This window comes from Tachysurus fulvidraco, chromosome 6, assembly GCF_022655615.1.
Source record: "Tachysurus fulvidraco isolate hzauxx_2018 chromosome 6, HZAU_PFXX_2.0, whole genome shotgun sequence".
In the NCBI taxonomy this organism is placed as follows: domain Eukaryota; kingdom Metazoa; phylum Chordata; class Actinopteri; order Siluriformes; family Bagridae; genus Tachysurus; species Tachysurus fulvidraco.
In genome coordinates, this window is record NC_062523.1 from 17579880 (window position 1) to 17593117 (window position 13238).

Sequence of the window (13238 nt, forward strand, 5' to 3'; positions counted from 1 at the left end):
TTTGCTGTTAGAATAAGCTCCACTCTTCTGGGAAGATTTTTTGTGTTCATTCATCCACAAGAACATTAGTCAGATTGAGGACCCAGCGTTCTTCCAAAAGGGGTTCAGTGGGGCTGGGGTCAAATTTCTGTGTAGGTCAATCAAGCTCTTCTACACCAGCCTTGAGAAACCATGTCTTCATGGAGCTCTCCATTGTTATGCACGAACAGGCTTCTTAAATCCAGTGAAGAAAAATCTAAATCCACAAACCTTTGGCCATATAGCGTACATGGAAACAAACCATAAAATCGAAACTGAAAATTCATTTAAACATTCTAAAACCAGACAGGACCTTAGGAAAAAAGCAAATCCTTCAACTGCCTCTAGTATATATATATATTTTTACTTTATTTTCTTTTTGGTTTCTCATTTATACACATAAGATTCCCACTGCTGCCTTGTAGTAAAAATCATGTTCAGCTGTTTATCAGCATAATGTCAGATGATGGTTAGATGATCACAAGCATGCAGTTTGAGTGCACGCATAGTCTCTGACATCTACAAAAACAGATAATGTTTTGTCTCTTGTACAAAAACAGGTAATGTTTTTCTTCAATTCATACAGCACTGCCTTTCCAGATTATCAATATATTTATCAATGAAATAACTGGAGTTTTGCTACCCATTTCATTACAGGTCTTCATTCATTTATTCACTGGCAACATTGGAAATTTTATTGTGCACTCATTTCGTTTATTCTTCTGAAGAGGTTTTAAGCTACTGGCTGATCCTAATACACAGACATGCCCTTGTATGCATGTCAAAGTTCAATATGCACACGAGTCTCCATTTTCTCTCTCTACTGACAACAGTAGGCATGTACTAAAGTTTTTTTAATATATAATTTCTTAAACTTCATTAGTCCCATACCTTAAAAAGTTTAGGCGCTCCTGCACCTCCTGCACATGACTGTATCGACTTCCAGGTCTGACGGTCTGAGGGTCAAAGTCCGTGTGCTCTACTGAAAACACAAAACTCACAATTACACCTTTCCAGCAAACATGAGCACTATGGATCTTCGGAAACTTTCAGCAACTTAAGCAACTTACCTTTGGAGAACTGCCTCATATTTTCCATGTATGCAGACAGATTCTCAGCTACTAGAGTGACCAGTGCATGATTGTGTTGAAGTTGGTTAATAAGGTCATGGCGATAGAAAACATGTGGGCTCCTCTGCGTTTGACTATAAGAAAAACATGTGAGGTCTTAGAAGATACACACAATCAACTGTTCTATTGTTGTGTTTAAAGATTTTCAGAGGCAAGTTTAAATAAAGAATTTTATGAGAATTTAAACAATTGAATATGATAATTGTTCCTCTCCCCTTATCTCTCAGCCTAATCTAATTAAGATGACTTTTTAGGGCCAGTTATTAGTGACAAATTAAATACGTTTTAAGTTAAAAGAAAATGGCTTTGAAACGGACTTATTCATTCTGACTCTTAAAAACAGGCCCTCAGACTTATAGCAAAAGTTTAAAACCAATTATTATATATAAGTATATATATAAAGTATATATCCTAAATTAATTTTATACTTACCTTGCTAAGCTTGTTAAGTTAATAGGCATTTTCCTTCTGCAAAACAACAGCACGTGCACGATACGTTTGCTACAATTTTATTATAGTAACTGAGTAATGTGTTAATATGACCATTTCATGTCTATACTTTTACTAAAGAATTTTGAAAAAGGCCCTTGGTGTCCTCTAAACCACAGGGATAATAAAGCCATAAGGATTGCTAGTGACACAGGCCTGCATTTTCACCTGAGATTCTGAGGAGCCTCTCCAAACAGACTGCAGATCTCTCGAATTTGCTTCAGTGCAGGGATGACCCATTTATCATTTGATCGCAACTCTTCAATGAAGCGATCGATCCACTGGATCTTCTGGGTATCCCGGTCCTAGAAAAAAAAAAAAATCCAACTAAATTGAGATGTCAACAACTGAGAAGTGAAAATGATGACAATGAAAGTGAGTGACAATGAAAATGAAAGATCAATTATAAATACCAAACAAATTTGGTTTATACCAACAAAGATTTACTCATTAAAGAAAAATCGGGCAACCGGAAGTCGTCATGGGCTAAAAGTCCTGACCAGTTTTAGGAATAAAGCCGGGTTCACACTGTGCAATGTTGGCCACGATCGGGTCGTCTGTGACAAATTGAAAATCCTAAAAGATTTCTAGAATCCAAAAGTAAAATCCGTAGCCTTTGATGCCTGGTTACACATGGTCACCGACATCGCCGTCGCTGTCCTTTTTTCCCCTCCGAAGTATTGGGAGCGTCAGGCGTTAAAAGACACTTACGTGCAGTGAGACGTCAGGTGGACAGTACAGCAGGAGTAAACATTAAAAACGCTTCAGAATGTTTTCGTTTGCTGCTAGCTGCCATTTTAGTGAGAGAATGCAGTCTGAACGAGTCAGAGATTGATGACGTAAAACCCCAGACAAGTCTTCTTGTACGAATCCATTTTTAACGCATCTTGACTGCCGTACAGTCTGACATGATGACAACCGAGATCCTACAGTATGACATGGGGATCAAGGTCGAACAGAAAAAAAAAAAAAAAAAAAAATCACACAGGTTTAAGTCTGTACACGTTGTGTCGTCAGTCTGACAGTCAGGGATGAGGTCATATAGTACATTGACTACGATCATAGCAAACAATGGGGAATAGTGCTTTGTTTTATGTAATGTTTTTATGCCTGGGTGTGAATGCTGCACCACTGACACTGATCTGGAATTGAATTAGGCTGAGACACATCATAATAATTGTTTTGTGCAAACCGAACCCACTTTCCTGTTAGGCTGAAAGTAAATTACTGACCAATTCAAATCTAACACACTGAAACAACCTCAGCAATTGTTGACAAATCCACATAACATCTCAAAGCAACAACCATAAACAAAGTAGCACTTTGCCATCGCTGTTTGGAGGAGGTAAACATACATGACTTTTCATACCAGCCTAATGGTTGGTTAAGTTGAAACCAGAGTTAAAAACCAAGATATTCAAGGCCCCCCCCCCCCCCACACACACACACACACACACACACACACACACACACACACACACACAATCCAAAGTCTATTATCCCATCCATGTATTTTCAGGTTCTGCACATGATGGTACCTGAGAACAGCTGTAGTCCAAGATCTTGATATGAGCACTGAGAGCTTGATCCATGATATCCACAGGAACATCATCACTATGGGCCAGGTTCCACAGCAGATTGAGCACTTTGTGTGCCATCACACCATCTTTATCATCTTCTGCCAGCCTACGAATTAGTTCCAGTAGCTTCTCTCGTTGCTTTTTACTAGCATTTGTCCAGCTTTCCTGTAAACCATTCAGAAGGTATGGGAATCACGTACAAAACAATGTGTGGTCTTAATTTATAATTGTGTTTGCTTTATGTCACATTTATACATAATCTAGAAGAAAACCTATCTATCTTTCTATAGGTTATCTATTCAGATTTTCTGACTTATTTTACCACATGAGAATGTATTACCCTGAGTATCTTCTCAGTGTACTTTTCAGACTGCATCATCAGACCAAAAACTAACCTTAAAACAGTCAAAAAGATGATCTAGTTGTTCAGGTGAGAAATCCCATGCCAATTTTGCGAGAAGATCATGGACATTCTTGACAATAGCCTCATGCTTTCCAGCCTATTAGATGACGATACAAAAATTGTTGCGATATTTCCTTCAAATCAACAGCAAATAAATAGGATGCAAAAGAACAATTAACAACTTAAATAAACAAATACACCATTGCTTCTTAAATACCTGTGCAGCCCAAATGTTATCCAGGTCTTGAAGTGTAAGAGCTTTCTCCTTAATGACAAAGCGCAGGATCTTCTCTAGCTTCTCCACATACTGGGGCTGATGAAGGCTATCCCTCAGCACAATGGATAAAATGTTGTTTTGCTGAATCCACTCCTGACAACACAAAAGCTTACATCTTATAGTTCCTATATAAATAGACCTAGTACATTTGTCAAAAAAAAAAAAAAAGCAAACCATACCCACACCAACCCAGACTAAACAGCACAAACAAAATGTAGTTATTTAGCAACCTGGTAAGCATTACAAGCTGGCTAACAAAACAACAAGCATAACGTACCGCCATGCGCTCGGCAGTGAGCCACTCTGCCTCTTCTGGGTTGCCATGACGGTGTGTGTAGTACGAGACACTTGAAATCACCTTATTTACTTCATTTAGTGCGTTCATTTTGCCATTAAAAGAGGAAATTTGCAATAACCTGCGATAAAAGTGATTAGTCAATTATTTCTGAAAAAGAAATATAATAAATAAATAAAGAAATTTGTGTACTAAATTAAAGCCCTCACCTAAGAATCATTTTTAACCTAAAGATCTCCATGTTCTTCACGGTTTCCTCTTGCCCTGGAACTCGTGAAGCCAGGTTCTTCAAAGACTTGATTATCATAGACAGAGCATCATTTTTGGCTTCATTTTTGGCTTCCTTTTTCAGCTCCTCATCAGTGAGGTTTTCAAGGAACTGGGGAACCATTTCTATAACGGGAAGGAAGTACTTCTTCACCGTGTGCAAAGTGAGAAACTCGTAGCACTGCCCAAAAGGCCTGCAAAGAAGCCACAAAAACAAATCAATGTTAAAACCATAAAGAAATACAGATCACATATACATGAACAGGTCACAATCCTTGGTGTTTCTTACTTTATGAGTGCGGCGATGATCTGAACGTTCAGAGCTTGACCGCTCATGAATCGATCGTGCAGAATTTGAAACCCGTTTAATGTGCCAAACTTGTTTATTAAATCCACCAGCCAGCCCTGCAGGAAAGCACGAAGTGTGCGGAAGTGAATTCAGTCTGGTAAAAATAAAACAAAGCACTATTAGAAAAACAAGACGACACCTTACCTTGGGAGAGCGAGGGTCAGGCGGACGAGCGAAGAGCTCATCTTCGGCCAGCTGCACCCCAGCAGGCACCGTCTCTGAGGGCCGGGTACCATTGTAAATGTGAAACTTGCAGTGGGGGTTGGTGGCCATGGCCAAGAGCTCTAGAAGGGGAAACCAATCCTGAGAGAGCTTGGTCACACACAGTTCCATCAGACGATGGGTGTTGTTGATTATGCACCTCTGTGAAGAAAAAACATGGCTGATGACTGGTCAGAAACCAGAAAGGCCGAGCTACACTTTGATAGATGTATTGACCATTTAGTGACAAATCTCTATCTTATTTTAGACAATTGTGCAGAGCTAAAAGAAGCCACTGCCTCTTAAGAGGGGTATGAGTCAGAGCGGTCTCCTACTGCTGGCATCTTACCCGACTTTAGTGAAAGGAGGCCTTTGATCGCTGTTTTGGTGATTTAATGAAACTAGGGGGGGACTATAGTGCTGAAAATAGCATTGATCAGCTCTGTTGGCTTATAAAAACATGATTCAAGAGAAATCTATGGTTTTTTAAAGCATTTCTGATGCTTTGTTTTGGTTTAAAGGAACACAAACTTTTAGATAGAGGTAACAGGTAGCCTATATAGTGTTGTAGAAGTAACGATGGTATGTAAATTCGAGTCACACAACTCACATGGATTTCAAATTTCCATCCACTGACAGCCTCATCAGTCAGTATTTTGGTGAAAGATATTGTCAAACCATCGCGAAAAAATCTCTGGCAGGCTTCGCACTTGACATCGAGTCCTTGGGAAAGAAATTAAAGAGAGAGAAAAAAACCCCAATGTAGCATTTATATTTTCAGATTCTGTAAGGCATGTGCCTGAGAGCTAAACGATTATTAAAGCAGACACACAGTGCATATAAACAAGCTTAACAAGTCGCAAACATGGGAGATTCTTGAGATGAACTAGAACACACAGGGACACACATGAGTGAACTGAAAATACCAATAGGTGTAGAGTATGAACAAGAACAAGAAAATGAGCTCACAGTAGGTACAAAAAAGTCTGCAAGAGCATAGTTTCTCTTTCTGTTTTTTTGCCTGTCAATACAATCTATACAATTATAAAAAACAAGAGAATTTTATGCTTCCTGGTTTCTTAGTTACATGTCATGCTACAGGTTTCCCATATTATGGGAAATGATATGGTTTATGAAACTATACTAGATATACAACACAATTGTTAACAGTCTCACAGATGACTTCATATACTAATAATCTTTGGCACCTCGCTGTTGGAAAAGCACAGCAACATACTTTGGACTGTGCTGTTCCAGGAAAATAATCCACATCATTGTGGTAAACACAGCAGGAGCTTATTTCCCTATAACCATATGCTGCATCATGATTTATTCTTTACATGTACATTTATCAGGAGATATGCTGATTCAATTACCTAAAGACTGTTATAAATTATCTGTTTTATTATGTACAGTATGGTGCAAGATAACATGTTTAATGAACATATAAGCACAGATTGTTTTACCTTTTTTACAAAGATCAATAGCAGCTTCAAGAAGAACTTCTAATTCACCCTTTGGCAAAACCGGAACAACCCAGCGGGGTCTGCAGGTACAAAAACAAAACTTTATAGTACATTGTGATCGTGAACGGAGCAATAATCATCACTCTGAGCAGGGTGCATGCACTGTACAGACCTGTTTATCATGTCATCCAGTTTGGCCAGGTCTGCGTGAGGGAAAGCCGGCTCCTCCTCCTCCTCCAGCTGGCCGGTACAGTCTCCCTGGACCTGCTCATCTGGAGGACTCACTGGAGAGGTCTCGTTGGACGATGTGGGAGTGGATGTCTGGACATCATATAAATTCAATTTTGTCAATTAAAAAGCACATACTCAGGAGTAAGACCTGGCATCAGACATTTCTTCAAGACAAACCAGCTATACATACCAAATGCAATTTATTCAGTTAAAGTAATGTTCAGTTAAAATCCATGTCACCGCCTAAACAACTCCAAAAACAGAAAATCTCTGCATTGCATAGAGAATGTATTCAGAAATCACAAATATTCTCTTGCAAATGATTCTTGGTATTTTTATGTTTTAACACATAAGATCACTTTAAATATAAAAAAAACCTCAATTGTTAAAAAGTCTATTATTGGCATTACTGTAGAATACTTGTCACGCCATTATGTTCTTCGCCTTATCCAAATGTGTTCAAAAATAGAAAGGCCATAACAGAGCGAGCTCCAGGGAGCAGGAGATGACGGGGTCTCCTCGGTGACACAGTAATCTCACTCTCACTGTAAACCAAGTTAAGTGGAAGCTACAGAACTTGGGAAATGTGGGGGAGTGTTGGAAAAGGTTCCTTCTGCTTTGGATGACCTACATATGCAGTTTGCATCTGAGCTCTTACACATCTCACACCAAATGGTTTTTCACTGTGAGCGCTGAGTCCTTTGGTCTGCTTTAGCATGCACTAGGTATAAACACAAGCAGCTGCACTACATCCCAGCTCTTTAGACTGATGTGCATTGATAGCCCAATCATGATTTTTTGACAGCTATCAGTTTATTGAATTGGGCAAGTAAACAGCACACTGCGATATCTTAATTCAGATAAAAGCCTGAAGAAAAGCGATCATGCTATTCAGCTGATTTCTACAAAACATTTAACATCTGTCTTTGTTCAATATCTGCAGACACAAAACTGAGACATATCTGTCCTTCGTTTAAAATAAACATGAGTAACAGCATTATCTGCCATCCTAACTCTGAAATAAATATTCAGCAGCAGTCTGAATAGATTGGAGACTCTTTAGCAGGCAATGTGTGCACAAATCAAACGTTTCCAAATCCGTAAATCAGATGATGATCCATCGATGCTGCTCAACTCATCAGCTGTTACTGAAATTACTACTGGAAAGTCTAATTAAATTAAAGTTTCAGTGACAATACTAAAAAAAAAAATCAGATCATTTCAGATTCTCATCAGGCTACTGACAAATGGAAATGTTTCCAGCCAAAAGATTATCCTGTACAGGTCATTATATTCACAATGCACAAAACGTGTTGAGATATACCCCTCAATTAGAAATAACATTTCAATAAATGTTTCTTCACTTAGACTTGCGTGAGCATCTAAATTCAATTACAAAGAAGTAATGATGCTATTATACATTCAGAAATGCTGCTTTGTTTTCCATATATTTAACATGCTATAGTAGTAAATAACTTAGGACATATTATAAACACTTATTATTATCAAAAAAATAAATAATTCAAGTTACCCAAGTCTTAAGATTTCTTAGGAAATGAAAGATCATACAAACAAGCTGCAACAGCTGTTAGTGTGTATAAGGGCCTCTAAGGAAGCACTTGGAGAAGAATTTCAGGAAGTGTGGCACTGACCTGGTTTTGGGGCAATGGGGGCTGAGACTGACCGTCCGGAGCTTGGCCCTGCTCCTGACTTTCATTCCCCCCCATGGGGGAGCCACGGGTCGTGGCAGTCATACTCGACACAGGGCAGATCTTTGCAATCTTGTCTGCTTATGTCACTGGCGCACGAGATGAAATCACTGCCTCCTCTGGACTGATCGAGAAGTGGCACACAGCTGAAAGTGCTAGCGCTGACGCAGAGACCATTGCATAACCTGAACACAAAAAGGAATCAAATCACACAGAGTGGATGGTGTATAATGTGGCATGACCTCAAATTTAAAAAGATCTTGATCAAATATAAAGACATTAACCACCGCACTCTCTGTTAGAAGGCTATCAAACTTCTAGGTAGGTCTCATTCTTCTGAGGAGGACAAAATACTGTGACCCTCTGACAGCTCTGCTTAAATGTAACCCTTACCAACATAAATAAACCCATGAGTCTACAATTTGCTTCTAATACAAAGCTATAGAAATAAAGCTGAGCAAGAAATAATCCTCCCAAAACTATAAAATAAAAGAAAAAAAAACAAACAAAAAAAACAACAACAAATTAGCATAGATGGATATATTTAGACTTGTAGGATGTCTGTAACCAAATGAAACATTCAAACGATACACTGCACCGGAACAGTGACTGGCTGTGAAATGGCACAAAAAAGCCTTGCAACAGCTGCCTTTAATGCCCTGTGAGAACATTCCCCATGCAGACATCACCTCAAACAAGAACACCACAATATCGGTCAAATGTCAACTTGCATGACCTCAAATTCTGGTTTTCAATTTGAATATTCCTATTCAATAATCTAATGAAAACCAAGCGATAATTACATTTTACATTAGCGAACAGTATCATCGGTCAATAAGTGAAAGCTTAGCTGCACTGATAATATGCTGATTTGATAAACTTTCCTTTATCAGACAGTATACGCGTGTGAGAAAAGCGACCATGTTCAGGCCCCTATTCAGACACATTTTAATATAAATGCTAGACACAAATGATGAATGGCTCTACCAAAAGTCTAGTATCCTCTGTACCAAAGGACAACAGATTATCCTTGTATTTGAAATGTCCAAGTGAGAAATCTTAAACAGGATTTCTATTTAAAAGGAACTTTCAAAAGGCACACAATCATTACAATAAATGTGTAGTATATACAGGTTTCTGTTCACACTTCTACACGTTAGATTAAAATTTAAATAAAAGAAAACTATACCTGATAGGACTCTATAATATAATATTCATAAAGTGAAAATCAGTGCCCCATATTTCAGCTTGTGCAGTTCAAAATAAGTCAATAATTGCTTATATTTTGCCTGTAATAATTTACTATACTACACAGTCTAAAGTGTCCTGGTTGTTCTGGATTTAATGCATTTGTATCTATTTGTACTCATGATACCACAGGGCACTCAATTCTCAAATACAATAGATCAGAAGGTGGTGTTAATTCCTGTTGATTTCTACAACATAGCGCTGACTGACAAAACAAATATATATATAAATATAATTTTAAAAAATAAGAGAAACAGGTTTATATTAACATGCTCCTTATAACGCATCACCTTCGACTGTAAAACTTATACCAAAGGTTAAAAAGGTACAAGGTGTTTTTTCTTAATCAACAGAAAAAATAAAGCACTTAAGCACCAAAAAAAACAAACCAGTTTTCTGCTTAGCGTTAAGCTGCACCACACCACTACCAGGTATTGATTATTTTTCCTATGATAGCATAGGTTTATTCCTTGACTATCACCTGTCAATGTAAACATCATCCCAGGTGATTGATGGTACCACAAACATCAGCTGATATATGGTGCAGAAAAATAACCATTTCCAAACATTGTACCAATGATCCACCCCAAGTGTCTCCTGTACAGAAAACCATTCAAGAAAGTGCAAGCTTTCAATAACAAAACAATAGATATATTGCTACACCTGCTACAGATCAGCTAAACAAGTGGCCTAATGACAAAACAGATGTATTGCTCACCATATAGCATTGAAAAATATTCACACCTAACACACAAACACAGGCCACAGAGCCGACATATTGCTCTACGTTTCATCGTTCACCTTTAATAAAGATTAAAAAATACACAGCAGAATAACCACCATTTAACTAGCCATGACAGCTGAGCTCATTATACATACTGATGCCAAATAACACAAGCTCATTTTCTGTGGTTTTAATAAAAAATAACTGCGCATTGTGTGTGTTGTTTCCATAATAAATGAGATAAATGGCTCAGTGTTGTACACTTGTGTCCGGATGAACTGCTGTCATTTCATGTTAGCAATCCAGCTATGCAGAAAACAACATTCCCCAATGACTCTTTCACAACAACCGTTTATCACGAACAGCGTTGTATATATTGGAAAATTGTAGTTTTTAACAATATTATAGTGAACAGCTTTTGCATAGTCCGTGTGAAACGCATCAAATGATCTGACTTTAGCAGGCTAAGTAGACAAGATGACTGGCTCATCTACCAAGTTAGACGCCTGAGTGTCAAATATCGCCATTTTCCGTTCTAGAAGACATTAGAGGAGATTTTAGCTCTCAGTAAGTAATCCAGTGTTTACCGTGATCAGCATTTAATAGCTGAAGGTTCACACAGATAACTATGACAAACAAGAAGCGCTCAGGCCTGAAGCTAAGGCCTAGTTTCCTCATCATTAACGCTAGCTACAATGCTAATCCCGAAGAACAGCCAGCGCTTAGCTTCCCGTTAGCTAGACAGCGTTAGCTAACTTCTTTGCACAGTTAAATATTGACCTACATCAATTATAGCGTCCCTTTATTATTAAATGTGTCATTTATAGCAAAAGAGGAAGCTGCACCCATCAACCGCACACATCTAAATTACATAAACTGCATTCACAGCCTGTTTAGCGCGCTAGCTAACTTAGCGCTGTCGGCTTTTAAAATAACACACAAGCTAGCAGCTCACTGGGAGTTAAATTAGGCCTGGCAGAGAGGTGGTTGTTTTTGATCAGGCTTAGGAAGTTATTGAAAAACAAAAACGACTTAACGTACGGTGGAGACATATGAAATGGGTCACCAGCTTCCTAACACAAGTCTTGTCACGAGCAGGCCTCGGTTAAAACCACTTGTTTGTGTTGATCAGCCATGTAGCAGGCTGTGTGTCGTTAGCTTGCCAGCGACCCTCTTTGTGCTACTATTAATAAAGTTATTTCCCATAACGCAACTAGTTAGCCAACAGCTGACTAACCCTCGGGGGCAGATAAACCGTTGTGGTGTGATTAATTTAATGAAACAGCAATAGGTTAGCAATAAATGTGGTGACAATTGAGAGCATTTAACTCCACAATGACAGGAATTCGGCACAGCGCTACAGCAGCCTGTTAGCTACACACTTAGCAGGCTTGCCCATTTAACTAGCCGCCGAGCTAAACCCGACTAGCTCCACAGAAAGCCAGAAGTCCTTGTTACCACTTACCAAAAATCAAATCGGACCTTCTTCCAACTGATCCAAGATGCGATCAATTACGCACTGCTAAACCACGATTGTGTCATTCAGCTGTATGTGTGTGTGTTATGTGTGCGGCGCTCAGCCTGCATAAACTGTCTGCGATCCGCTCCTCGCTTTTTTTGTCTACTGTGTTGGGTGTTTTTCCTGCGTCACCAGCATCAGTGCCCCCCCTCCTCCTCCTCCTCCTCCTCCTCCCCCCTCCCTCTCTCTCTCTCTCTCTCTCTCTCTCTCTCTCACACACACACACACACACACTCACACACTCACACACTCACACACACACACACACTCTCTCTCACACACACACACACTCACATTACAGCGAGAAGTACATCTTTGCACTATTCAAGTACTCTATAGTTCTACTTCTAATTCGCCCTCGGAACGCGGATTTATCATGTTATTTTAACTATATATATTACATATATTACGTTACATTACAAAATAGAATATAAATTAAAGGAATATAATAACAAATTAAATAATTATAGGCCTCATTTATCAAGCTTAATTTATTCAAAATAGTTTAAACTCTTTACACAATGAATTTGATGTTCAAGAAAATCCGGTAACTTCAGAAAAATGATTACATCTCTATTTGACAGTAGAGATGGTGGCAGGTGACTAGTTAATCTTCTCTATTTTTCTACACGAAAATAAATCCAAACTAATAAGCAGAGTGAATGCTAATAAAACAAACTTAAAAATATATGGCATATAAAATATATTTGGCTCATCAGCTAGTCAAATCCGAACCCCTGGCGGAGGCAAGTAAAATGTAGCATTTTCTGTTCTGCTTAACGTACACAAGGTCATTGCAAGGCACAATCACATATCACATTTGTATATTTGTACTATTAGGAATAAACCCCAAAAACAGAATGCACAAAAGCTGAGACCACACAGGGCAGAGGAGGGAACTGAACCCTGGCCTGCAAGGCAAACATGTCATTGTGCCACTGAACCCCACATCACTATTTTACTGCCATATTTCTCACTAAGGGTCTTCTTTGCTATGCTTCTTAACCTTTTGCTTATATGAAAGTGGTTTACATTTTGATTTTCACATTCACAAGAATGAACTAAAACATTCTAAATCTGTGGGTGTTTTTTACCCTCCTTTCATAATCCTACTTACTCCGTGGATGTTTGCTCATTGGTCTAATTCCTGGCAACTATGAAAGTTACAAATATGTGGAACTTCGTGATTTGTTCCTATTTGTGCTCGTCCAGGGTGTATCCTGCCTTGATGCCCGATGATGCCCCAGAGGCACAGGCTCCCCGTGACCCGAGAAGTTCGGATAAGCGGTAGAAAATGAATGAATTAATGAATGTTTTGGTTTGTTTTGGTAA

General features: G+C 38.7%; 1 protein-coding gene across 15 annotated transcripts in view; it reads right to left on the minus strand.

Moving 5' to 3' along the window:
- usp9 (ubiquitin specific peptidase 9) overlaps positions 1-13137 on the minus strand; it is a 29170-nt gene extending 16033 nt beyond the window's left edge. For 6 of the 15 annotated variants that reach the window (XM_027164855.2, XM_027164859.2, XM_027164854.2 and 3 more), the window contains exons 1-16: positions 11853-12067; positions 8359-8600; positions 6648-6796; positions 6476-6555; positions 5620-5732; positions 4953-5171; positions 4749-4864; positions 4402-4653; positions 4175-4313; positions 3838-3990; positions 3613-3717; positions 3176-3382; positions 1806-1942; positions 1581-1616; positions 1089-1222; positions 910-1000 (exon numbers count right to left, since the gene is read on the minus strand). In XM_027164855.2, the coding sequence (XP_027020656.1) occupies positions 910-1000; positions 1089-1222; positions 1581-1616; positions 1806-1942; positions 3176-3382; positions 3613-3717; positions 3838-3990; positions 4175-4313; positions 4402-4653; positions 4749-4864; positions 4953-5171; positions 5620-5732; positions 6476-6555; positions 6648-6796; positions 8359-8460 (2033 nt within the window). In that variant the 5' untranslated portion in view covers positions 8461-8600; positions 11853-12067. Of the gene's footprint in view, positions 1-909; positions 1001-1088; positions 1223-1580; positions 1617-1805; positions 1943-3175; positions 3383-3612; positions 3718-3837; positions 3991-4174; positions 4314-4401; positions 4654-4748; positions 4865-4952; positions 5172-5619; positions 5733-6475; positions 6556-6647; positions 6797-8358; positions 8601-11428; positions 11447-11852; positions 12068-13023 lie in introns of those variants that run through there. The other 9 variants (XM_047815450.1, XM_047815446.1, XM_047815448.1 and 6 more) reach the window with 5 other exon arrangements.
- Between the last annotated feature and the right edge of the window lie 101 nt (positions 13138-13238).